This window comes from Acartia tonsa, chromosome 13 (assembly GCF_053477335.1).
Source record: "Acartia tonsa isolate MP-2025a chromosome 13, ASM5347733v1, whole genome shotgun sequence".
NCBI classification, from domain to species: Eukaryota; Metazoa; Arthropoda; class Copepoda; order Calanoida; family Acartiidae; genus Acartia; species Acartia tonsa.
Window position 1 is genome coordinate 18,616,737 of NC_137272.1, and position 27,082 is coordinate 18,643,818.

Here is a 27,082-nt window from a genome sequence, read left to right on the forward strand (position 1 = left end):
ATCCAGTGTATCAGAATCGGTTCTTATCCATACGAAAAAATCATGTCTAGCATCGTATTGTATCCAGTTTTCTACAAATATAAAAATGTATAATCGTACATTTTATATCCGAGGAAAGCTGTTTATAATACGATGCGAGAAATAACTATTATTTATTGATAATTATTACAACATATTCTGATGAAAAAAAACGATATTTTTTCATTTTGTAGTACTTTCATTTCATGTTTTTAATGTTTGCAAAAATGAATAAACGTCATACGTCGTAAAGTTACGGTGTTTTGTGTCTATATTTTTGCGCGCATAGTATATAGTACATCTCTTTAGCACGCATGGGGTTTTCAATACAGCTTCGCCTCAGGGATCAAAAGGGATAAGACAGTGTCCAATAAATTGATGTACACTCCAATTACTCCTTCTGTAGATTAAAAATAGTTTATGAATGTTGAATAATAACCCAACCAATCAAAATTCAGTTAAAGTCCCTAAGTTGTTATGTCAACGAATAAGAAAGCGTTATTGTAAAACTTTGGGGAATAGTGTTATAAACAGACCATTGTCCCATGTACGTAAGTAGGTACGTTTGAAACGTTTCTGGGATGAAATTTTAATTATTTTTCCAACTACATGTTATTATATACATGGAAACTAAATATATGTCAGGACGAACTTCTGTTGATTTCTAATCAGCCCTTTAATTGCACTACCTTTGTCTGAAGACTTTTACTTGACTTTACATGGTAATAAATTAAGCTTTTTAATTGGGTATAGTTATTTATCGCATCGTATCATATACAGCTTTCCGCGGATATCAATATTTAAAAATATTCGTATAAAATTGTCTTTAATTCGATGTTATACACGATTTTTCAGTATGGCTTAGAACAGGTTCTAATCCACCGGGTATTAATCGGTTTCGAAGCAATACTGGAAAATCTATTCTTTCATAATTTTATACGTAGACTCGAACCCGACTCCTCCACCATTAAGAAAACAAACCAGCAAAATATGCTTAAAATGACAAGACTAGAATTAACTGTTTTGTGATGACACTTCATGTATATGGATAGTTATGCCAAAATCCCGTTAGTTTCCCGTTTTGCTCCACAGATTTCTATATTCACATTTGATACAATTTTACATATTTTTACAAGCCCAGCTATTCTAAAGTTGTATTCGTCCGTCAAACCGTCCGTTTGTCCGTTTATATTGAGACATGGAGCTGTATATTTGACTAGTCTCTAAAGTTATATATTTACGTTTTCTTATTCGTTGGATTGACAACTTTAGTGACTTTCATTATATTAGTTAGTTCCTTAAGTTGAGTGTCAAAACGTTCCAACCCCTAATTGAAATCTATAGAAGGGGTATTTTTGTGTATCGTCATTGAAGATGTACATCAATTTATAAGGCATTGTCTTATCCCTTTAGATCCATGGTTTATATAGGAGTAGCATTCCCACCAAAAGTAACTATTTATTTAAAGATCGTTATAACTGATTTTAATAATCATTCTACTAAAATAGTAATTGAAATAGTGATTCCTAAGACAATTAGAAATGACGTGAAGCATCTCTATAAATACACACAATAGGTAAGTCCGTCATATACGAAGTATTTACAAGAAATTTGTCTTGCTTCCTTTTTTTTGTGGATGTTGTCATACTCGTTTTTTTGTTTGCTCTACAAATGCTTTAATGTTTTATAGATTGCCAGTTTTGCTTTACTTAATAAGATGAATTAAAAAAAATCATTCTACTACAATAAAACAAGGATGACAACATCCATAATAGAGAAGCTCTGAAATGGAGTTGCTACGCTTCCTAAATCGCACCTAATTGTTAAATGAATCATCATGCAAAGTTTAAAATCGATAGGAAAATTCTAACCTGTTTGAATTAACAAAAAGAGGCAACAGTCCACAACGGACTGATCTGTATAATGTTTTAAACTATGTATTTTATTTTCAGATATTAGTATGTCATTTCTAAACTAATTGGACAGATATAAATCAGGAAATTAGAGTTTATGATTTAAATATATAATTGATTAAAAGCTTAATTAATAATTTTTATTTTATTTTATAAAAACAGGTTTGACAATATTCGCAAATCTAATATCATAAAATTAACCCTAGCTATATTTCCAGCCTATTAATATCCCCCTTAGTTTTTAAAATAGATAAAAAGTAAGGGGTGGGCATTTTTTCCCATATGCCCAGCCCTAAGGCGCTTCGCAGTACCAAAATAAAATAACCTAACCTAACCTGAAGTACTAAAAAACAAATGAAAACCCCTAGTTATCTTAATTTATTTAAAAATAAAGGGGGGGGGGGGCAGTGGGCACCTTGGGGTGGGGGGGGGGCAATTCTGTAATATAACTGTCAATTTAAAATCATAATTTCAACATTAATTAATATGATAAAACATAAGCTAATTGCAATAATATTCATTAAAATATGATGCTAAAAAGATAATGACTTATTTATGTATTAATATGGTTGTCCTATAATACAGAAAATTAATTATAAACAGCAAACTTTTATGTAACTTTTCTCGCAGTAATTAAAAATATATCGTGAAAAATAATTTTTATTAATTATGCATTATATTAAAGAAAAAATCCCAGGTATTACAAAGTCTTATAATAACGTTTTCCTATTCGTTGGCTTAACAACTTTGGGGACTTTAATTGACATTTGATTTGTTGGTTCATTAAGTTTAGTGTCCGAATGTTTTAACCACTAATTATAATCTACAGAAGGGGTAATTTGTGTATCAGCCGTTGTCTTATCCCTTTAATTTCCTGCCTAAATGTGCGAAATGTGCCTGTTTTTGATGCCCCAACTCTTACTATTAATGGGATACACCTGACATAACAGCAGCAGTAGATAAATCTTCTGATGGCTATTGCTCAAAAACAGCAAAAAGTGTCGCACCATCTTTCTGCAATGCTCTATAGGAAAATTTCTCAGCAGTTATTTAAGATAGATGGCTTAAATTTGTTTTGTAGAATATTCTGGCCAATAAAACAAATTAAAAGACCCCCTTTGTCCATCTGTCTGTACATTACACTGCTATTTTATTCAGCTTTGCTGTTTATGGTTGTTTTAATCCATGTATGTGATACGTATATTAGTCATATATGTAGTTACTGAAGCACGAAATACATTAAAAAAACAAAAACAAAACATATTTAATAGGTATTCTTTCATTACAGCTTAAAGATACCAAAACACCAAATAAATTTTATTCAGGAAGGTATAAAACATATTGCTGTAAATTACATACTCAGGTACCCAACTGTTTAAATCTTATTCGTTGGCTCAAAAACTTTGGGTACTCTTGTTGAATTGTTATATCTTCTTTGCAAACTTTTCAATAAAAAATATGATCTATGGAAGGGGTAATTTTGTTTATTACCATTGGGGGTGCGCTACGTGTTCTCTACTACCTATGGATTTTTGTTTTTATTTCATTTGTCCATAAATTGTTTATTTAATGATGTAATTGTTTATAAATTAATCTAATTTAAAAGTGACAAAATTCAATAATTAAACCACATCAAATTATGTGATTATTTTAATAGGAAGTTTATTATGAGAGAGATAGAGAGAAAAAAAATTAATTATAATTAACAAAAAATGTCGGTTATTATTCGTTCTAGCTTATTTTAAACTAGTGGCTTCGCCCCTAGCCTCTAGGGGCTTTGCCCCAAGAGGTATAATTACATCTTCTATTACTTACCCAGCAGAACGGATCACAAATTTTCGCACCTACCCAGCAGGAAAACATTTTGCGATTAAATTCGCGAAATTCGTAAAATTCGTAAAATTCGTAAAATTCTAAATTCGCGAAATTCGTAAAATTCGTAAAATTCGTAAAATTCATAAAATTCGTAAAATTTGAAAAAAAAAAAAAAAAAAAAAAAAAAAATGGGGGGGGGATTTTTTTTGTTTTTGGGGGGGTTGGGGGTGTCCCACCCCCTAAGAAAATAGCTTAAAACCACCGCAGGACCAATAGGTATATACCCTGAAGAGTAGAATCCGATCGGTTCAGTGGTTACCGAGAACATAAGCTTCAGACGGACAGACAGACGGACGGACGGACGGAGGGACAGACATCATTCTACTTTGTATTATAGATAAACCATTATGCTTTTAGAGGTTTTCATGTATATAACCTGTTTCCTGTATTACAATGTACTGTTCTATTATGATTTCGTATTTTATTGTGCTTCTTATTAACTTTAGCGTCCTAGCTTAGTTTCAGCGAAGCTACGCTATAAGAGAATTATAAACTCTGATTTACAGAAATGACGTACAGAAAAATAATTGCCCTGCTTATGGTAGTTTTTGACAGAGGTACGTTTAAGTTTTTTTTAAGTAGCGAAGCTACTTTATAAACTTCAGTTTTTTTGTCATACCGTCCGTCAGTCCTTAACCATAATTCCATACCTTAATATATTCATTAATCTATCCAATAATCTATCTATTATTAACCTTCAATCAATTCTATCTATCTATCTATCTATCTATCTATCTATCTATATATCTATCTATCTATCTATCTATCTATATATCTATCTATCTATCTATCTATCTATCTATCTATCTATCTATATATCTATCTATCTATCTATCTATCTATCTATCTATCTATCTATCTATCCCTCCATTCAGGTTACTTGGTGTTGTCCTGTGATCATGATGGAGAGCTGCTACCGAATCCAGAAAACTGCAGAAAATATTTTAAATGTGCACAGGTGTTGTTCTTGTTTTTGTTAGTTGTGGGTGCGCTACTTAAGCATGTATTGGACATAATTGTCCAAGTTTTTAAAAATCTGCTATAAAATTAAGGTATGTCCGTAAGTTACTCCGTTTGAGTTAATTAAATTTCTAAAAGAGCAATTCATGATTCAAGTAATGAAGTGTAAACAATATGTAAAGCTTTAGTTGTAACCAAACCATCGTTACATACAGACACACCGATATACAAAGTGAGTGAAGTAACAATATACAAAACAACTAGATTTTCGTAATTATTAAAATTAGCAATTAAAGGGACGGTAAAATTAGAATATTCTGTTATTACATTTATTTTAAAAGAGCGGAAAATAGCCTAAAACTTAATAATTATGAGAGCCTCTTTCAAGGAATAAAACCTCTACATGAAAACTAAATGAAAAATGAGAGACAGACAGACAAACTGCTTAACACTATGTTTTAAAACCAAAAAGAATATTTTTATTGTATAAGAAAATATTGAAAGATGTTTGGTTACTTATATAAAAAATGTCTTGTCTTTAGATAAAAACAGTTATGCAAATATACTAAGGATTATTTTGGTTAGAAACTATAGAAGTTAATCAGTTTGCCTTGTTGTTCTAGGAATCGTTAAATAATGTTCAAACTTTAAAGACTAATATTTTGCGATTGAAACTAAACTGCTTACAACGATTTTTTAGACGGACTCTAAAACGAAACTGATATATTTTGCACCAAAATTCTAGTTTTAAACCATTGTTAGGGCGTGCAAAAACCAGACCACCAAGCATCAATGTTTTTGACATTTGCAAATACCTAACCAATTTTTAGAAGCATGGCATTTCCACAAGTGTCATTTCCTCTCTCTCATTCTAAAAATCATTTATCGCTATTACCATCTTTAAAAAATATTTTAACCCACTTACTCTTAAAAAAGTAATACCCTTAACTACTTCATTGACTTGGGGAGTTTAATAGCACAGATTCCATCATATTATGTCTTGAAAACTTGTTTTTCAAAGTATGTGATTTTGGAAATAGTTTAATTAAAAAACAATAATTACTATTGTTCTAGAAAAAAAATACGGCCCTGTAGATGACTTTGAAGTATCTAGTGCAACTATGCTATGAAAGATATGAAATATTTTATACTTTAAAGTTTTTAGGGTTCCCCCACGGATCAGGCCTGTCCCGGTACACTCATTTTTGACCCGGTTTTAAAGGTAACAGATTTTTTTTATAAAGTTAGACTTATTTACCGTAGCCTTATCCATATTATCATATTATCTATCTTACTATAAATCTCATTATAATAATCTTTATTAAAATAAAGTAGTAAGGTGTATTTTTGTCTGTAGCGAAAGATCTCACTAACCACTGAACTTATCATAGGTCTTGCCACCGGCCTCGCAAGAGAAATTATCCCTAAAAAAAAAATACCCTCAAAAAAATCTTTTTTTACCTTTTCTTTTTAAAAACTACAATTGAAAGTGAAGCGGGTCGACTTCCTCCAACCTTCAAGGGCCCCTAGAGGCGTCTGGGGGCGCTAGTCTTATTTCAGAATAGTAAACTCATAAAATTTTTTTCTAACTTTCACGATGAAAAACTTTTTTAGAGTGAAGCAAACTTAAGATTTAAGAATATGAAAATAAAAGATCAAAAACTATCCCCTTTCTCCCAAATAATATAAAAAAAGTGTTTTATAAAATGACATTTAAAAGGTTTTCTATTTGTTTAGATTTGTAATTGGCCAACATCAAGTCAGTGTATTGTAGATATTTTACCAAAACAGTCTATCAGGTACAATAGTAGTTATCAGCAGCTGCCAGTAAGCCGTCATTAAGCCGCCATTTTTAGTCGTTTAGCTGGTGGAAAATTATAACAAAAGAGTTTGGATGTGATAATGATACATAAAACAGGGTTAGGTACGAAGTTGGGATATGGACGAAGCGCTGGAGGGTGTCATGTGTGACGTCAATAAAATACGTTTAAAAGGAGGGATGACAGAAGAAGTGGGAAAGGAAACCCCTAAAAAAGAGATAAATCTTAGACGTATTTTTAAGACGTCACACTACACTTTTTAGTAGTTCATATGGACCCAAGAAAATTTTTGAAAAATATTTCATTTCTCTATTTTTTTGTTATGGTTGGTAGAGATCCATAGAGATATTTTTCTGTAGGGTTTTGAGATTCCCTGACATTTTCAAAAAGAAGGGAGGGGGGGGGGGGAATTGAGAAAAAGGTATGAGTTAAAGCACCTTTACTAATGTTTAATTACTCGTTTGCTGGATTTTGACAATCAAAGACCTTATTTTGAAATCTTTCTAAATCTTAATTTCGGTTGCAGTATTTCCAAATGTTGTGCATACCTGAAAAGTTAAAATAATGTTAACATATTTAGAACTAAACCCGTGATTGAGAAAGAGCCAGAAAGAGAACCAGAAATTAGAGTGGTTACAAGAGGTAACACTTTTTATGCCTGTGTACATCTACTGATTGGCTATTTGTTTGTTGCTGTTTGGTAAAATAAAAAACTTTTCATTATATATTTTAGCTTTAAATTATATTGAAAACCTTTAATCTTTCAATAATTGTTATTTCTGTCGATTGCTCTGTTAAAGTCTAAAATACAAAGTTTTAAATTGTCTTCAAAAAGAAAGTTAATCTTTAATCTATGACGCCAAAATAGACTTTTTTTCAGTTGGAGAAAGTTGGGGGCAATAGATTTATTTATAAGCTTTGTTTTGGTTGATTGACCCAACCTACAGAAAACACAATAGTCTTAATCTTTTAGTATCTCGACTTCTAATATAGTTAGAGTGCTAACTTTTAATGTAAAACTCCTAACATAAAGCAATCAAAGTTCCATCACCTATTTCGTATGTACAATTATATTTATATTTTATAAAAAAACACATTCTATAAAAATGAATAAAAAGCAAGAGATCTAAAGGGATAAGACAATGACTGATAAATTTATGTACTCCCCCAATAATGATACACAAAATTACCCCTTCTGTAGATTAAATATAGTGGTTGAATCGTTTGGACACTCAACTTATTGAACCAACAATGAAAATTTAAAAGCCCCCAAAGTTATTGAGCCAATGAATAAGAATACGTTATAATAAAACCTGATAACCAACCCAATGTCCCCTCCCTTCCTAATAAAAAGTATACAATTATATGATTTAGTTCGAACTGGCGGCGAAGACGACATATTAGAGCTGACAGCTGAAGGCGCACCAAATGTACAGGAAGAAAAATTAAGAGCTGTTGCCATACAAACGCTTTTTGATACCAGGTCATTTTATTTTCTATCTTCAAGATATCTTTTTTTCTTGCTATCTTTAATTATTTATCTTTCCTATATTTTTTGTGCATTTTACTTCTCTTCTACTAAAATTTTGTTTATTCTCCTTACAAAAGTTATTGTATATGTGTCTGTCTTCATTATATTATGTTGTAAAAAATGCCATGGATTAAAGCTTTTTGGGAAAGTGTAGAATGATCGCTACAGGGATATACAAAAAAAATCCTGTTAGTTTAGTATTATCACTGCTAATGTACACCGCCATTTTGAATTTCAGTGATCGACAATCTTCCGCCATTTTGATTCGAAGACGACCTAAGCCAACGACACCCCCAACTCCAAGTACATCAAGAAGATCATTTGCACAGCGGGGCAGCCATTTAAACAGGTATCAAGAGCTCTAAATAAAATAACTACATTATAAAAGGTAAACAAATATAAAAATATCTTGTTTGATTTTTATGGAGCACTTACAACCCAGCATAGAAAAATACTCTTTGCCCCCCCCCCACACACACTATACTTTATATTAAAAACAAATATATGCAGTGCATTCAGGAGGGCCTAAAAATCTTTTTACAACATTCCCCTTTCTAAGTAAATGAGTTACATCAAACCCCCTTCACCCTAGTTACAAATTGGGTTTCAAAAATTTATTTGTTATGCTTCCTTCTTTAATATTAGGTTAGGTAAGGTAAGGTCTAGTAAAGTCACATAGGTCCAGTGACCTAAAAGATTTAATATTTCCAAAAGGGCTATCATACAAGTTCTATAAGTCCATCCCTTCCCCTATTTTCTAAGTGAATTAATTTAACATTAACATTATAGAAGATACTTAAAAATGTCAATTCTGCACTTTAATGGCTCATAAAATGAGAAAAATGCATTTTTATAATACTTTTATTACATGTATATCAATTGGAAAAAGTAAGGGACAATGGACTGTTAAAATTTATGTCCCAACTTTTTTTAACAGTAATTTGAATTTAATTAACATTTTTATTTTCTTTATCATAATTAGGAAGATTCATTTTTCGTCCACTATCCTATACCTGTATATCTTTTAAAACCAAATGACAATGGTTCCATTGACTTTAACTGCAGTGTACAATATTTTGGATTTAATGATATTCTATTATTTAAGGTTATTACAAGGACACAAATTACATTTCTGATACTATTGATGTAGCAAGGACATTATTAGTCAGAAAGAGAAGGGCAATGGGCTGGTTATTACACTAGCCCCAAAAGTTTTGAAATAACGTTTTCTTATTCATTAGCTTAACAACTTTGAGGACTTTAGTTAATATTGTTGGTTGATTCATTAAGTTAAATGTTTAAACGTTTCAACAACTAATTTCAATGTAGAGAAGGGGTAATTTTGTGTATCATCATGGGGAATGTACATCAATTTATCGGCCATTGTCCTATTACTTTAATTCCCTGCGACTAAGTACAATTTAGACTTTTTCTTGATGTTAATGTTTCGTTGTTTTTCCTCCCTCAAAACAGACAAAAACAAAAAAATTAACACATGACCAATGACCTTCACTTTACAGAAAAAGCTAAGCGAAAGACAGAAAGACAGACATACTTGCATCCTAACCCTTTACATAATACATATTAATTTGTTTAGTCTGAGGGAGAGTTTGTTGAGAAACCGGCAGAGACAAGAGGAATCTCTACAGACACGGGATCGAACCCATGACCGCGAGAAGCCGGGGATTAATGCCAGAGTTCCCCTGTCCAACCTTAATCAATCTCTGAGAAATAAATTGAGGTAATATATCTATAAAAGTAACAGGATGTCTGTTTGTGTGTTTGTACCAAAGGATATCGATATGGTTCTCCTTTACAGTGTAGCGTCTCATAATTCCTGGAAAGGTTTATAACTATTTTGGGGGAGGGTACCTTCACCCTTCCAAGAGAAATCGCCTCTGAACCTCCCCTCCATATCTAAGTATGTATTTATATATTCTTAATTATCTTAAAGAACTTCCATCTATTGATAGTTGTCTCTCGGAATCATAAATAAATTAGTCCTTTAGAATATATATTCTGTAAATGAAATCACGCAACCTTTCAAATTTATTTCAAATAGACAAGATAAAATCTATCTTTTTATTTATCTATCAATGTATATTTAACTAACTATACAATTATTTGATTATATGTCCATCTATCTAAGTATCTTTCTATCGAGCTATCTGTATTTCTACATACATTTACATTAATCTATCTATATACATATCTGCCAATAAATGTATCTATCTATTTTTTATCTATAATTCTATCTATATATCTAACCAGGGACGTCCAAGGAGTGGGGGGTGTAAAGGGGTGATTACATCCCCAAAATTTTGAATATTAATCCCCCCCATATAAAAAAAGTGAACGTCCATGTATCTACCTACATAATATATATGTATCTATTTATCTACCTATCTGCCAATCCAAATAAAAACCTTTGTATTTATTTAGAGACAGGATTCGAACCAGTAACAATGACGAGAACGTGGTACAAGATGAAGAAAGTAATGATGTCAGGGATAAATTCAAACAAGATACTCTCAGGAATAAAAGCACAAAATTATCTATAAATGGTTTTTGTCGACTTTAAATGGCTGACATATTATCGATTTTCTAATGGGATCATTGCAAAAGACGTAGAATCAGTATTTGAAAATTATTCCATATTGAAAAACAATAGTTAACTAATATACAGTTATTAAGTCTAAACCGATTTTAAACTGTCTAAACTGGCTTATTATAATTATAGAGTAGTTTTGCTTTCACCTATGTAGAAGATAACTTTACCTAATTTATATTATAAAATATAATAATAAGACTCCTTCTAAAATATGCTTTTAAATATTTTAGAGATGCCTTCAGTGATCTTCAAGAGGTAGATTTTTAAAACCCGTCTTTAACACATTGGGAGTATAATTGGGATAATTTTTAATAAAAAAGGATATTTTAAAGACTCCTTTGGTACAGACAATAGACAATCAGACATCCTGTTACTTTTATATTAGAGTTATACAGCAAATAAAAAAAAGTTTGCTACTATATGTGACAAGTTTTTTTATTTTTTCCCTGACCAACGAGAATTTTTCGCAGGTCTTAATGCCTGCAGGTCTCGAAATGATGGTGAATGTACCAAATTTGATAGTTAATTATTAAATATGACCTTTCTTCAAGGAATTTAAAATACGTGGATATTTTAACAGGGGAATTTTTATCATCAATTTAGGTTCCTATTATAGTCCTCAGATATTGGTTAATGAGTTCCACCATGGTCAAGGGAGGGGATGGGGTAAAGTAATAGGTTGGGGAGCTAGGGGTATTATTAAATTAGCGCACTAGGAGAAACATTTTATTCGACAATTTTACACAATATGATTTATCCATTTTTAGTAGCGAAGCTACTCTATAATTTGAAATGTCCGTCTGTATGTATGTCTGAAACGTTTTGGGGGAAACGTGATTTACTCGGCTCCTACAAAAGATAGACAGCTGCAATTTTTAGTGATTAAATAAGTTATCATTCTTCATATTTTCACTAAGTTTCATTGAGATATGTCAATTACCTAATTGGGGTGCTAGATCGATTCCTAGATTTTTAAGTTTTCATGATTTTCTCGATTCCTATTAAAGATAGAAGTCTAAAATTTTCAAGGATCGAATAAATTCAAATTCTGCACACTTCTATAAAGTTTTAGTGAGATTTGCTTATTAGTTGGGGTGCTAGATCGATTCCTAGTTTTTTAAGTGTTCAAGCTTTTTTTCAACTCCTAGTCCAGATAGATGGCTGAAATTTTCAGGGATTGAATAAGTTTACATTTTACATAAGTTTCATTAAGATTTACTTATTGGTTGTGGTGCTAGATCGATTCCTAGATTTCCACATTATTAATTATGAAAGGTGTAGTGATTTTATATAATTTTTATTTTGTGTTTAAATACTCTATAGTTCCTTCTGGATGTTCTTCCACGATTTTTGAGCTTCGCTACTTATGGATGTTGTCATCCTTGTTCTATCTAGGATGAAGTAATAGAAGCCCCTACTGCGGCCCCAAGACCAAAATTCAAGGCCAAACCGTTTAAATGCGGAACAGGTACAGTTTTAAACATTCGGGTATAGTCCTTTTCACGACATCCCTCCATAAGGAGCGATTCTTCGTATTTTTAAAATGGCTTTTTATAGGTTATTTTAGGTTAGGTTAGGTTATATTGTGTTAGGTGATTGCCCCACAGGGTTAGGTAATTGGCCCCGCAGGGTTAGAGCCCCCCGCAGGGGCTAGAAATAGGAGAAAAGCTACTGTGAAAAATACGAAGAATCGCTCCTTATGGAGGGATGTCGTGAAAAGGACTATACCCAAACATTCTATACTTCTATACTCGCAATGTACTTTTTTAGTACATAATACAAATATTCTCATATTAAATTCTATGATGCATGTCATTTTAAATCAATAATATCCTTATACTAAAGTAACAGGATGTTTGTCTGTCTGTGTGTCTGTCTGTGTGTCTGTACCGAAGGATCTCGCTAACCGCTGAACCGATCGGGTTCTTCTTAACAGGGTAGCTTCTCATAAGTCCCGGGAAGGTTTATAACTATTTTGGGGGAGGGTACCACCACCCTCCCAAGAGAAATGACAAAAAAATCGAAATTTTTTAAAATTTAGGGGAGACTTCAACGTCAAATAAGGTGGTATCGTACATAAAAAATTAACTTTAACAAACAAAAATATTTAAAGTGCCACTAGAGGCCTCTAGGGGCGTAGCCGCTAGTTTCACATAAAGTACCATTTGGCATAAAGTTACACTTCAAATATAAACCTTTATGTCAAATGTAATTTTTAGGGAAAATGTACCTTTATGTGGAATGTACCTTTATGCCAAGTGCACCCTTATGTGAAGTTTACCTTTATGTGAAGTGTTTTTATGTAAAGTGTACCTTTATATAGGTCAATTGATTTTATGTCAAATGTACTTTTATGTAAAGTGAATTTAAGTCAAATATTGCTAATCCGTAATTTTTTATACCGGAAATTTAAAGATTGGATTATTTTTATTAATTTTGATTCCATGTTAGTGTTATTAAAAGGAAATACGGAAAGTGTCATGTATGACGTTATAAAAAACGTCCAAATCAATCTATTTTTTAGGGGTCTCAATACCCACTTCACCTTTCATCCTTCCTCTTTATACGAATTTTTATGACGTCAAACATAACACTTTCCTTATCTTTGATTTAAAGTGATAATTGGCCAATCCTATAAAATTATTTAAGATTTATACATTGCTAAAATGAATCTATAAGACTTAGAAAACCTAACTCTTTCATTAGCCTTAGACATTTTATAGTATTTGGAATATTGTCTAATAAAATTATAATTATAGGAGCTAGTAATGAGTTATACGCCCATCCCAGAAATTGCAGAAAATATTTCAAATGCGAAGCTACTGGCCCTAGCCTTCAGTCTTGTCCTGCTAATCTCATCTTTGATTCACAACTAAGGGTGAGTTATCTATCTATCTTTCTGTCTATCTATATATCCATCCATCTATCTAATGCGAAGCCACAGGACCTAGCCTTCAGTCTTGTCCTGCTAATCTCATCTTTGATTCACAACTTAGGGTGAGTTATCTATCTATCTTTCTGTCTATCTTTATATCCATCCATCTATCTAATGCGAAGCCACAGGACCTAGCCTTCAGTCTTGTCCTGCTAATCTTATCTTTGATTCTCAACTTAGGGTGAGTTATCTATCTATTCTATATACCCATCTATCTATCTAATGTGAAGCTTCTGGCCTTCAGTCTTGTCCTGCTAATCTCATCTTTGATTCTCAACTTAGGGTGAGTTATATATCTATATATCTATCTATTCTATATATCCATCTATCTATCTAATGTGAAGCTTCTGGCCTTCAGTCTTGTCATGCTAATCTCATCTTTGATTCTCAACTTAGGGTGAGTTATCTATCTATCTTTCTGTCTATCTATATATCCATCTATCTATCTAATGCGAAGCCACAGGACCTAGCCTTTAGTCATGTCCTGCTAATCTCATATTTGACTCTCAACTTTGAACTTTGATGAGTTGTATATCTGTCTATCAAAAATTTTTATAAATACATTCTTTTATTCGCTGGATAAAAAAATTAAAGAAATGTTTGAACTTTGATTTGGTATTAAAACTAGCAGTGTACAATCTAAATGAATGGTAATTACTGAATGTTTGTCATATTTCGGCCAATGTCTAATCCCTACCTATATGACTACCTTTGAGTTCATTGAGATAAATCCCCCCCCCCCTCCCTCCTACCTTTTACATTTATTTATTTAGAATTACTTAAATGCAAAAACATACACAAATAAAGTAGTTGCGCTATTAAAAATTCTTTTGAAAAGTTGACAGAACATTTAAGTTTCTCTGCGTGGGATCATCAGATTTGAACTTTACCTGCGCTTTACAGAAATAAAAAGAAAATATTTTGAAAATTCCCCCATTTAGGAAGTGGAACGCTTAAAGCTATTTCCACTGATTTTTAAAAATCTAATAAAACAAGGACATTTATATCCATTGGAAGATAAACGAAGATAAATTATAGATAAGATATCAACGCTCTAGTGTATTAAACAGTTACAAGGTGAGTAAAACTGTAAGAAACAGGAATGGATTTAAATGGAGGTTAAACTTTGTAACTTTATGGAAAAAGTGTTATTTCACAAAATATTTTCTATAAACAATAAAACAATTTAGCAACATATTTAAACTTTTTACATAACAATATTTGTCTGTCAGTCTGACTGTCTATCTATCTATCTATCTACCTGCATATCTATATATCTACATATATATTTATATATCTATCTATCCATCTATATATCTATCTAGATCTGTAACTGGCCGGATGCAACCAGCTGCTTGGAGGATCCTGACGCGCCTCTACCTGAAATTACCTCAGATGATAGAGCCCCACCTAGGAATCCTAATGGGTAAGCAACAATTCCTTTTGTACATATATTCAATCACTATGATCTTTTCAAGATTTTAAGTAATGGAAATATATCTGCAAAATGGCACATGGCATCTTATGTTTTCAATTTATATTTGTTTTTGGTAATTTGAAGAAAAAAAACGAGGAAAAAAACATTACACGACAGAAGTTTAAGATGGGGATATAATATCATATAATCATAAAAATGTCCTTAAATAAAGATATAATTAATAATTATGTATTCCTTTTTAATTTTGAATACTCAGGGATCTAAGGGATAAGACGATGGCCAATAAATTGATTTACATCCTTTTATTATAATACACAAAATTACCCCTTATGTAGATTACAATTAATGGTTGAAACTTTTGGACACTTAACCTAATGGTGCTTGCTACCTTATTGAATTGTGATTGGTTGATTCCAAACTAGTAGTATACAAACTTTTCAATCAATAATTTAAATCTATGAAAGAAAATAGTTCAGATTAATAAAAAGTTCTATAATTTAGGTTACCAGTTCCGTTACCTACAGTTCGTTCTGTGGTTAAAGAAATCGAAGAGGTAAATAAAATGATAGTATTTTTCAATCTATAATACAAAGTAGAACGATGTCTGTCTGTTTGTTTGTCTGTTTGTTTGTAGCGAAGGATCTCGCTAACCGCTTTACAGGGTAGCTTCTCATAGGTCCCGGGAAGGTTTATAACTATTTTTTTGGAGGGTGGGACACCCCGTCTCCCACCCCCCCCAATTTTTTTTTCTTTTTCTTTTTAAAACTAAAATTAAAATAGTGGAATCGACTACCCCCCAAGAAAAAAAATCCCCCCCTCAAAGAAATTTTTAAAAAAGATTTTTCTTTTAAATCTAAAATACGAAAAATTGGTTTGATCAAACCTCTTGTGGCAAAGCCCCTAGAGGCTAAGGGCGAAGCCGCTAGTATAATTATAAGGTAGCTAAGGGTTGATACCTTCCCCACAAAAAATGTCTTTGTCTGTCAACAAGCAGCAAATAAAATTTTTTTTTTTTTTTTTTTTTGGGGGGGGGGGGGCGGGGGGTTTAACCCAACTATGTGTACTATAGGGGTGTATCGCGCTAGTACTTTAGTAAGGAGGGGGAGTATGTTTTGAAGAGTGTTTTCAAAAAGCTAAAATTTTGAAATGCTAGTTCTATAGGTTGTGATAATTGAATTGTGTAGTACAAAAGGTATATTAGAAAAATGCCTTTAAAAACCCTTGATTTTTTTTGGTAGACTAAAGTTTTTTGTCATGTGCTTCAATGGGAAAAAAATTGGCCTTGTAATTGTTTTAGCTTTATTGCAAAAACACTTATTTACAGTAATTTCATCTAAACAAGTTTTTTCTTAAACAAACCATCAGTTGTTATTGAAACTCAAAGTTATTAAGATAATTTTAGTGGTTAATTAAAAGAATGATAATTTCATTTTTGCTAATTTTTGTGTGTATTTACAATGCTATGGGCAGATTTAATATAGTGATTTTACCTGTCAATAATGATTTTAATCCTAATGCTGTAAGTTTTTTTTTAAGTAGCGAAGCTAATTTAGAATTACTTTGTCGTTTCGTCTATGACTACAAAAGACTATATGGAAATTTCCAGCTGCTATTTGAGATAGACTGCTGATTTTCAGTACAAAGATACCGCTTACTTGGGATAAGAGTATCCTATATAAAAGTGACTTGGTCTGTCGGTAATGCTGCAAAAGGCCTTTAAATAATTTATATGAAAAGGTTTCGTGATTTTTTACTTTCAAATGTTAGAGGTCACCATGTAGATAAAAAATGCTTAAAACAAGTAAATAGTCTTCTGATAAAATAGCCTAAAACAATCCTGGGACCTATATTAAACTTCCCTAAAATGTAGGACTTAATCTTTACAGTGCAGTGGTTAGCGAGATCAGAACGATAAACAAAATAAATTTACTACTTGAACATTGAAAATCTACTCTATAACTTACTTTTTCTGTATGTACTGTACATCCATGATTTTTTGTTCTTCGCTACTTATGGATGTAGTATAATTTAGGATGGGCAGGGGGGTAAATTAATTCATATATCATTGTCTTATCCCTGAAAATACATATTTAATTTTCTGTTTTTTTTTTTCAGCCTGTGTTTGATCCGAAGCCAAGTCCTAGCCATGGTAACCAGCCTTCATACAGGTAATTTATCCATTTATAAAAGTTTAACAGGATGTTTGTATATCTGTGTTGTAAACAGAGTATTTCACTAATCGCTGTACCGATCTGGTTATCCTATACAGTGAAGCTTTTTATAGGTCTAGGGAAGTTTTTTAAAACGTATTTATGTGTAGGGTAGGAGAATCTACTTCTCTCTCCCCTATTCCCAAGCCCAAAATGCTCTAACATTACAGAGACATAATATTTAGTAAAAGTATATGTACATATTAGAAAGAAGATAAGAAAGTTCTAATAATCGACTATTCTTTTTGTTTCATTTAAAAGATTTCTTAAATAAAATTTCATTCAGTTGTTTATTGAAATTTGATTTCATAAATTACCTTTCTCAATATCTTAAATTTGATTAACAAGTTAATTTGATACTTCTATAATTTTTAAAAATTTGTCTGGATTTTTTCTTCAATTTCTTATCTATTCACGAATTCTGTGTATCCAATTTCAAATTTTCTTTGTACACAAAATATTGAAATATACATTTATGTAGAAATCAATTTAGATTTGAAAGCTTAAAATATTTTTTTGAGACAAATCCTTTTTTCTCTTACTGGAATCATACCCCACCCATCCTGTCTTTAATTTTTTTTTTCAGCATGTTTCTTTTGTTTTGCTTATTAGTTTGTGGCTAAGGTGTCAAAAGTCGACATTAGTATTTATTGGGGCGATAAACATTGGAAGGGTGGAGTTACCTTCCCCCAAAATAATCATAAACTCTCCTTGGAACTTTAAGAAGTTTCACTGTTGAGGAGAACCAAACTGGTTCAGTGGTTAGTGACCTCTTAGGCTACCAACACAGACATTTATACATTCTATCACTTTCAAACAGGGCTTAATTTTAGTTAGTTCATAAAAAGTAATGTATCTAACTTTTTTTTCATTTTTCAGGGAAGCTTTAGAAAGAGAACTTCAGATAACTGCAGAATATCCTCTGTTTGAAGCGGTAATATTTAATCATTTTTGGATCATGGAAAGAAAACTTAGTAGCGGCTTTATTCGTATTTTCACAGTGGCATTTCTTTTATTTCTGTCATTGTCAGGGATGTGACAATAGGTAATAAGTTAATCTTTTCCCCTTTTAGTCGCTCAATACTTTTACAGAGGAAAGGTTAGAAATACCTAACTCCCTATAGTAAAATTTTGTTTATCGTAATTGGGGGAAAAAAGAATTTAACATCCATTTCCCTATCTCAATCTTCCATAAAAATGTATTTACTTACAAATATTGTGCAGCATATCGATCCGGGATTCATGAAAACCAATTTAATCCTAGGTTAAGAAAACAGTACGAACCCTGGATACAGATATTGTAGAGAAAATTGAACCAGGATCACCCAAAAACCCAGATAACGTCCAGAGAGTTGAGTTTATCCTTTCAGAGGTAAAAAATAAGCTCATACCAACAAAAAAGTTCATTCGGGAAAAAAATCACGGAACCTATACGCGAATTTAAGATGTCGTTGGGGGGACAATTCGTTGAATTGACGATCTAAAACTGACATTAAAAGCAGGGAGTTAAAGGGATAAAACAATGGCAGATAAATACATGTACATCTCCAATTATGATACAAGTTGTTAAGCCAACGAATTGAAAACTGTAGTATAAAACTTTGGGGAATAGTGTGATACAGCCCATTAACCCCTTTCTCTTGGTTTTAGCCTATAAGTTGTGTATAGAATGTCTCTCTCAGCAAGAGAGGTGAAGTAAAATGGCTCATGCAACTAAAGGCAGTCGCTATTTAGTGGTAAACGAGATCCTTTGCTACACATATACATTATGATACTAGTTTACAAGGACAGGACAGACTTTTTTTTAAATTTTTTCTAGGAAAATTTCAACGACCTGTTCCCCAGAAGACATGCCAGCTACACTTACAAACGTTTACTTCAGGTAAAAATATATTCCATTTAGGGCCTAGGTAAGGTTTAAAGAACCTTTTAGTGCCTAATAAAAAATGACGCCATACATAGAAATCAAGAATGATAGGCCAGAATATATTTCAGGTCAATATGAATGTATCATTGGTCATTTGTTTTATATGACTTCATTTTTATTAGGCATTGTAAGCTGCTTCTGATTACGAATTGCGAATTTGGCAAGATAAGGTTTAATTCAAAATTTAAATAAAATTGAATCTTCAGGAGAAGTTTAAAGTTTTCTGGAGACCTGCAGGATCATTCCTGGAACCTAGAATTCCTTTTGACCCCTATGTTTTAAATTGTTTTGTACTATTATAGAATATTTTAATGTTTTGTATTTTGTATTTACAATAATTTGTTTAAAATTAAGAATAAGATTTTAAACATGCATGTATAAGAAAAAAATTATTAAAATTTAAAATACCTATATTTCAGGCTATTGCTAAGTTCCCAGCTGTTTGCAGCTATGTGGGTAGAGAAGAAGCTTCAGATAAAATTTGTAGGTAACCACTTTTAATTATTATCTAGTAGGATATGTGTGAGTTGAAGTAACCCTAATCAGACAACCAACCTTATGATTGCAAGCCCTCAAGCCAGAACGGTTTATAGTAATGAGTTGCATTTTTTTTGGCCTGGGCATTCCCCCTTCAATTACTTGACATTTCATATCGTGAGCATAGGTAGTACTTTTAGAAAAACTTCTTGCAATTAAATGATTGTTTGTCTGAGCTCTGAAAAGTAATTTATATTAATTTCACTAAAAATATTCAGTTTCAGCTTTTTTTTATTAAGACTTCGCTATTTATGTTTTTCTTAATCAATGTTCATTTGATTTAAATAAAATCATGAGGTACATTTATCAGAAGTGAATATGTTAAATTAATCATACTTCGCAAAAAGTAGCCTAATTCTAATGCAATTTTGACACTAATTCATCCTAAAAATCAATTTGAACCTAATCAGTAACAGATTTCTTGTAAACTTTGAATTGGGGTATATATTTTTTTCTCCAAAATTGATAAATTATCCTAAATTTCATGGAGGGGGAAGACTATGGCATCTCAATAGATATTTAAATTTTATTGCTTTAAATGTTCACAAGCTTTCGCAAGGGATAATTTTACATATCGAAATAAATTAATATTTTCTCCTTTGCTTATCCCTTTATCCCTGCTTAAAGATAAAACTATGAACAGCATAAAGGTTACTTAAAAAGCTTAAATAAATCTAAAATCTCTACTTTGAATAAGATAATTGTTATTTATCAAATCGCATTATAGACAGCCTTCTGCGGATATTAGTAATTGTAGGATTAAAATCAATTTTGTTTTAATAAATACGATGCTATCTATGATTTTTAAGTATGGCTGAGAACAGGTTCTTATCCAGCGGATATTAATCGGTTTCAAAGCAATACTGGAAATATTTTCCTACTCTTAATATTTTTTTTCTTACAGGAAAACTCTTGCTACTATGTTTGCCCATTTTGCTCAGGTATGATATTTTTCTTGTATTTTTTGATCAGAAGGTTTTTTTACAATAAGATATGTCCGTTTCTACGTCCGTTACAGCTTATGCATGTTAAAATCATTTTTATATTTTTTTTTATAATTTTGGATTTTTTTCTTCAATGTTTAATGCTTTGTTACTAAGTCTGCTGATGTTCAAAATCTTTCTCATTTCACTTTTATGGATGTTGACATCCTTGTTTTCGTTAAAAATTTGTCTAATACCAATAATTAGAATACTTATCTTGTGAATATACTGTATTTATTAGTTCTTGTTTTCAGTTATCATGAGAGCATTTTGATTTTAAACTTACCTAAAAAAATAAATAGAAATTTTATTTGACTTTTTAACTGAAGTATCAAATTGGTATTTTGTAAAAAAATCTAGAGAAATAAAATTTTATTCAAAGTACTCATTAGGATATTTTAATATTTGTTGTATAACTAAACTCTTTTTTAGTAGCAAAGCTATTTCCTTCTGTGCTCTTTAGTCAGTAATAAAATAGGAAAAATGTAAATTTCTTGGCTGTTGTTTACGATAGATTGCTGTTTTTTTGTTGTTGCAAAGATGACCCTTACCACAGAGCATCCAGAGGTGGATTCTCAAAAAAACAATTTGGGTCGCTACTCGTTGGTAAGGCATACTTGTTTTTGTGAAAAATCTTCCAAAATCACATAAAAAATCTACAAAATGAAATAAAATGTTATGTTAAAAACCCTTCTATGATTTTATTTAATTTTTGTAGATTTTAAAGTGATTTTGGAGGATTTTTCACATAGACAATTTTGCCTCACCTCATCCCATTTTTTAAAGAATCCACCTCATACTTACATAGTTAGTCCGTCAGTCTAACAGTCATGCTTCAAAAATGAATATATATTTTTATGTAAAGGTTTCGTGATTTTCTAATACTTAACGCATCCTATTTTATTCTTTCATGATTCCTCTTTTTATGACTACCTAACATCTATCTTTAATTCACTTGTCCTTTATTCCAAATTTTTAAGCTTTGTTACATATGGTTGATGTCAATTTTGTTTCAAATTATTAATACAACTTTTTTATATTAGGAAACTGGAAACCACAATCCAAGTGATCCAGATTACGACGAATGGAGACAGGTAAACCGTAAAATAGTTTGATGCTTGTTGCCATATTTAAAATCAGGTTGCCAAATTCGATGAAGGTTGCAAAGGCATAGCACCTCTATAGTTAAGTCTTAGAGTGTAAATATGTTCGTTTTTAAATATATAGCATTCTGCCTTTTTTCCCCAATTTTACGACATAAAAATTAAAAAGTTTATAAGATTCCAAATTTCAGTTTTTAATATAAAAAGCGATGTTACTCAATAATTAAAATCTTATTTTTTAGGGTCTTGCGGCCGTGCGTGAGTCTGGATGTACAGACACAAGTCCCGGCTGCGGCTATAACAGCAACTGCGAAGACAAGGACTCTATCACCAAGAAATGGTCCTGCGGGGTGGATAACAAGGGCAAGTTCAATAAATACTATGGAAGGTAGGATTTTAAGGAGATTGTGGGCTGTTTATTACACTTTTCCCCAAAGTTTTAATAAATGATTTTCTTATTCGTTAGCTAAACAACCTTGGGGACTTTTGAATTTTGATTGGTTTATTTATTAAGTTGGAAGTTAAAACGTTTCAACCACTAATATTAATCTACAGAAGGGGTAATTTTGTGTTTCCTAATTGGTTATGTATATAAATTTATTGGCCATTATCTTATCCCTTTAGATCTTTAACAGGATGTTTAAATAGGTCATTCAAGGCCATATATAGTCGACATAAAAGTTAAAATTTATGTCCTGAGGGGAGGGAACCTTTAAAATTCCTTATTTTACCAACCCCCCCCTCAAAATAAATGCTTGGATGTCCCTGCATCACATGATAAAGAATCCAATATGTATGTATACTTTCAAGCTATCCAAGACTAAAAAGAATTATTCATTATTGACCTATCCCGTTATCTTGAAAGGTATTCGGGTATATAGTCCCTTTCGTGGCAACGCACCTTAAGGGGCGATTCTTCGTATTTTTCACAGTAGGTTATCTCCTATTTCTAGCCCCTGTGGGTGGCTCTAATCCTGCGGGGCCAATTCCCTTAACCTTTGGGGCAATCACCTAACCAAATATAACCTAACCTAACCTAAAATAACCTACAAAAAGCCATTTCAAAAATACGCCCCTTAAGGGGTGTTGCCACGAAAGGGACTATACTCAGGTATTCTTCAAAATTTATGATTTGAAATACATTTTAGAGGAGCTAAGCAGTTGAGTTACAACTTCAACTATGGGCAATTTTCACAGGTAATCTTTCTTTCTAGAAAAAGATCCTCCATTTTCTAGCCCCAATTGGTGTTGTTTGTTGAAAAATCCACACAAAGGATTTTTGTTTTAAGAAAGGTCATATTTTCTAACGTTTACGAACATTCCTCCTTTAAATAGCCTGAAACCTGCCCAAGATGAATAATAAACTTCTATATGATGGTTTTCCAGCCGTTTAAATATCTTATTGGACACATAAACATAAAGGCGGAAAGACAAATATCTACAATAAAATGTTATTTTCAGGCAATGTTCGGTGACGGGCGTTTGTTGTTGGATTTCCCTGATTTTGTTGCGACCACCTGGTTAAATCTTGCCTCAGCCACCTGGTTCTATGCCACTCCGCAGCCACCTAAACCCAGCATGTTGCACGTCATTGACGGTACCTGGGTTCCTAACAGGTGAGCCATAAGTCCGTAAAATAAATGCGCGTATTACGTCATTTTTTTTCAAATCCATGTGTTTAATTATACTATGCGTTTGGTCATAATTAAGGATAGCTTGACCTAATAAGCGCATTTGACTTGAAGTTTGCACCCTATTTTTGAAATTATGCGAATAAAATGACACTCTTAATGAACAATTATATCCTTAATAAGAAAAAATCCTCAAAATCTCATACAGAAGCATGAAGAAGGGGTGTATTCACCCTTTTACCCCCTAAAACAGCCAAGAGGAATGTCAAGACAGAAAACCACAGGATCTTAAAATTATGGGGTGTGTGGAATAAGAACAAAATTGGATATCAGTTTTTAATAGTATTAGAAAGGAATCATTTCATTGCCTTAAAATAAAGTTGAAAATTGTAGGGTTATTACAATAAGGCAATTGTTTAATATATATTACTCGACAAACTTAAAATATCTAATTACTTCAAATTTTATAGAATATATGTATAAGTCTATGTTCTCAATCCTTTTATTTGACTAATAGCAACATAGTGTTTGAACAATTCGACCACATTATTGGTTAGAAAGTTAACACATTTTGATACGAATGGTTAGCCATTTTCTTATTTAATTCGGGAAAATTAAATAGATCAAAAATTTCCTCGCTCTTATTATTGAATTAATTATTTATGTCACACCTGACTAAATATACACAAAAATCTTCCTTTGCTTCAAATTTCTGTTCAAGTTGGACGAATTATTGTGTATCATTGGCCTTCTAGGGTAGGGTAATAAATCTATTGTTTATTCATTAATTCTTTTTCAGCGTGGACAGAGCTAACGGTATTGAGCCTGGTTTTGGAGCTACTATTAACATTATCAATGGTGGTCTTGAATGTAATACTAAGGATGGAAGAGAGACCAAACAAGCTCTGAATAGGTAAGGTTCTAGTATGATAACGTTGAGTCGTTAAATTGTCAACACTGACCACTTTAACAAACATTTATGATTATAATTATGTTATATTTTGTCAGGCTTGTACATTTTGGATAAATGCCCTATGTCGACATAAACCATTGAGATTTTAAATCGACATAATGCTTTCATTTCTAATACAATTTAATTTCTGTTTTTAACTATTTTTTTTAACTCTTTAATCTATACAGTTTTACTCTTTGAACCAATAAAATCTTAATTCTTTTTTTATTATTATGGCCCAAGGGACCTCAAAACAATCATCTCAAAAAAAAACTTCTGTGTACTGTATGTAACATTTTCAAATAGTTAATGTAGCAAGATGGCTGTGTTCCTTTCTAAATAAAATTTTGCATAGTTTAACCTTTTTTATTTAGATTTTTATTTTTTAAACTTCTTATGTTGTCTGTTAACTTAAGTACAATAAACTTGTGTTTTTCGAAAAGGCACAAGTTTTTATGAAAACTAATCTTGTTAATTTTAGAATTGAGTATTACAAGCAGTTTGCCTGGTATCTGTATGTTGACTACTCTAATGAAACTCTGGGGTGTGCCAAGCAAAAACAGTTTTCTGCGGGTGGCTCCGGCGCCCTTCCTATCTATTGGGATAAGGTACTTGTTTGACTTTGGGATCGGAGGGGGGAATGTGTTCATGATGCCCCAGAGCAATAAAATATTCAGGGGTTTTCCAGTTCCGAGTCGAGCACAGAAAGCCACACTCCTCCAATATTGTTAAAAAATTTAAAATAATGCAAGGGGGTAGGGTGATTTTTCGGTTGTTTGTTGGAGAAAAGGGCCTCCCTAATGGGTTAGGAGGCATAGAACAAAAACGGCGTTATCCTCTTAGAAATTTTTTTCTTCAAATTTTTTCAATTTTGTACCCCCCTGACTACCGACGAACAACTATTTTAGGTTAGGTTTTAGGCTAGGGAGCCAAGCGCTGCGGCTAGGCAGGCAAGGGGGCCGATCGCTGCGGCTAGGCAGGCTAGGGAGCCGAGCGCTGCGGCCAGAGTTCATAGTTCGCTGTTGGGGGGGGGGGGGGGGGGTACTCAAATGTTCAATATTGAAAAAAAATTTCTATGAGGATAATACCACAAAAACTATTGACATATTTTCAATATAATTTAAAAATAAGGAGAATGGGCAAGCTGTTTAAAATGCACTTTGAGGGGAAAGCACCGATTACTCATTTTTTCCGCCACTTTATATTTTATTTGTTGTTATCAACAAAACACCTTATAAGCAATACTTTTGAAATATTTGCTTTTTCCGAAAGTAAAAAAAACTTCTTTTGATACCAATCGTAGGTTGATTAATTGTTTTGAAACCTACGCAGGGCTTAATAATAATTGAAAACTAATATTATTGAAAGGGTGATTTTCTTTTTATAATAACAGTTTAACATGCCAAAACATTTGAAGCAATAAGGCAATGACATATTTTCATCTAAATCTAAATAATTTTGACATTTTATTTTATTTTGTTTTAGGATTGGTCAGCCCCCTTCAGTTGTAAGCTTGTCGGGTACCAGACTGCTTTCAGTGCTCTGGCACCTGGAGAATATGTTGCTTGTGTTGAAGAAAATTTTAATATTAAAATAAGATAAAAAATAACAGTAAACCTTTGTATTTCTATAATTCATACTTTTAAATATTTTTACACTTATTAACATTTTAAATATAAAGTAAATGACAAAATCACAATTTAAGCCATAGTTTAATAGTAGATTTTGTTATAAAAATCATATACAAGATTTTAAATATTTTTTCATATAACATTATTATACTTAAAATCAATTCTCATAATTTCCTTAAATAAAATTGCTACTGCCTTTATGTAATTTTTATGATTATTTATTGTACTATTATTTTTAACTTTTCTTTATAAAGATAATCAAAAATAAATTTGTTAAAAATTGTTAGGCTGTTTTTTTCCAATTGATGTTAAAGATTAGAGGTTTATTTTGTGAATTTTTTTATATGCTTTATTAATGAGATCTGGTTTCATCGTATTTTACAATAGCTTTAAATAGGTTATTTAAGGTTAGGTAAATGTTAATTACTGCCCAGCAGGGTTAGAGTCCCCTTGCAAGGGCAAGAAATAGTAGAAAAGCTACTGTGAAAATATGACGAAAACCGCTATTTCGTTTTTTTCAGACCTTATGACTTATTCCTAATTGTTGCAGGAATCCCCTGTTTTATAAATTCTATAGCAGTTGTCTGTCTCTATATATTGTAACTGTATTGTTGTTGTGAAATTGTTTGCAACGAGGCAAGCAAAGTTTATGTATGACAAATAGATGAAACTGAATAGTGATGGAACAAAATTGAATATCGGATTTATAGCGGGTTTCGTCGTATTTTCACAGTAGCTTTTCTCCTATTTTTAGCCCCTGTGGGGGGCTCTAACCCTGCGGGGCCAATTCCTTAACCCTGTGGGGGTAATCATTAACATTTACCTAACCTTACCTAACCAAAAATAATCTATCAAAAGCTACTGTGAAAATACGACGAAATCCGCTACTTTGTTTACTTCCCATGATCCAAAATATCTAACAAAACAGTCCTTTGACCAAAAGGAAGCTTCACTATAAAAGTAATTTTATCCAATAGTGTGAGTGATCTATATAGAGATAGAGGGGA

At 31.8% G+C, this 27,082-nt stretch overlaps 2 protein-coding genes across 2 annotated transcripts in view; one reads left to right on the plus strand and one right to left on the minus strand.

Moving 5' to 3' along the window:
- Window positions 1–27,082, minus strand: part of LOC145335185 (monocarboxylate transporter 12-like) — a 239,039-nt gene that overhangs the window by 146,189 nt on the left and 65,768 nt on the right. The gene's annotated exons all lie outside the window — the stretch shown is intronic.
- Window positions 1,969–26,357, plus strand: LOC145304663 (uncharacterized). Its single transcript, XM_080146599.1, has 28 exons — window positions 1,969–2,012; window positions 4,310–4,363; window positions 4,682–4,764; window positions 5,932–5,988; window positions 6,504–6,565; window positions 7,167–7,228; window positions 7,961–8,069; window positions 8,356–8,466; window positions 9,715–9,858; window positions 10,560–10,650; window positions 10,957–10,983; window positions 12,124–12,196; window positions 13,488–13,606; window positions 14,989–15,089; window positions 15,603–15,654; window positions 17,217–17,269; window positions 18,191–18,245; window positions 18,576–18,683; window positions 19,131–19,193; window positions 19,658–19,725; window positions 20,680–20,716; window positions 21,802–21,852; window positions 22,104–22,249; window positions 23,010–23,058; window positions 23,323–23,477; window positions 24,292–24,405; window positions 24,926–25,052; window positions 25,930–26,357. The coding sequence occupies exons 2-28, from the start codon at window positions 4,315–4,317 to the stop codon at window positions 26,044–26,046; spliced, it is 2,283 nt and encodes a 760-aa protein (XP_080002725.1). The 5' UTR covers window positions 1,969–2,012; window positions 4,310–4,314; the 3' UTR covers window positions 26,047–26,357.

What these genes read in the sequence shown, in the direction of transcription:
- LOC145304663 (XM_080146599.1), top strand. Translation starts at nt 4,315, where the DNA reads ATGACGTACAGAAAAATAATTGCCCTGCTTATGGTAGTTTTTGACAGA. An exon ending in TTACCAAAACAGTCTATCAG is followed by an intron (nt 6,566 to 7,166) that starts GTACAATAGTAG and finishes TAACATATTTAG; the next exon opens with AACTAAACCCGTGATTGAGA. An exon ending in ACCGTTTAAATGCGGAACAG is followed by an intron (nt 12,197 to 13,487) that starts GTACAGTTTTAA and finishes TTATAATTATAG; the next exon opens with GAGCTAGTAATGAGTTATAC.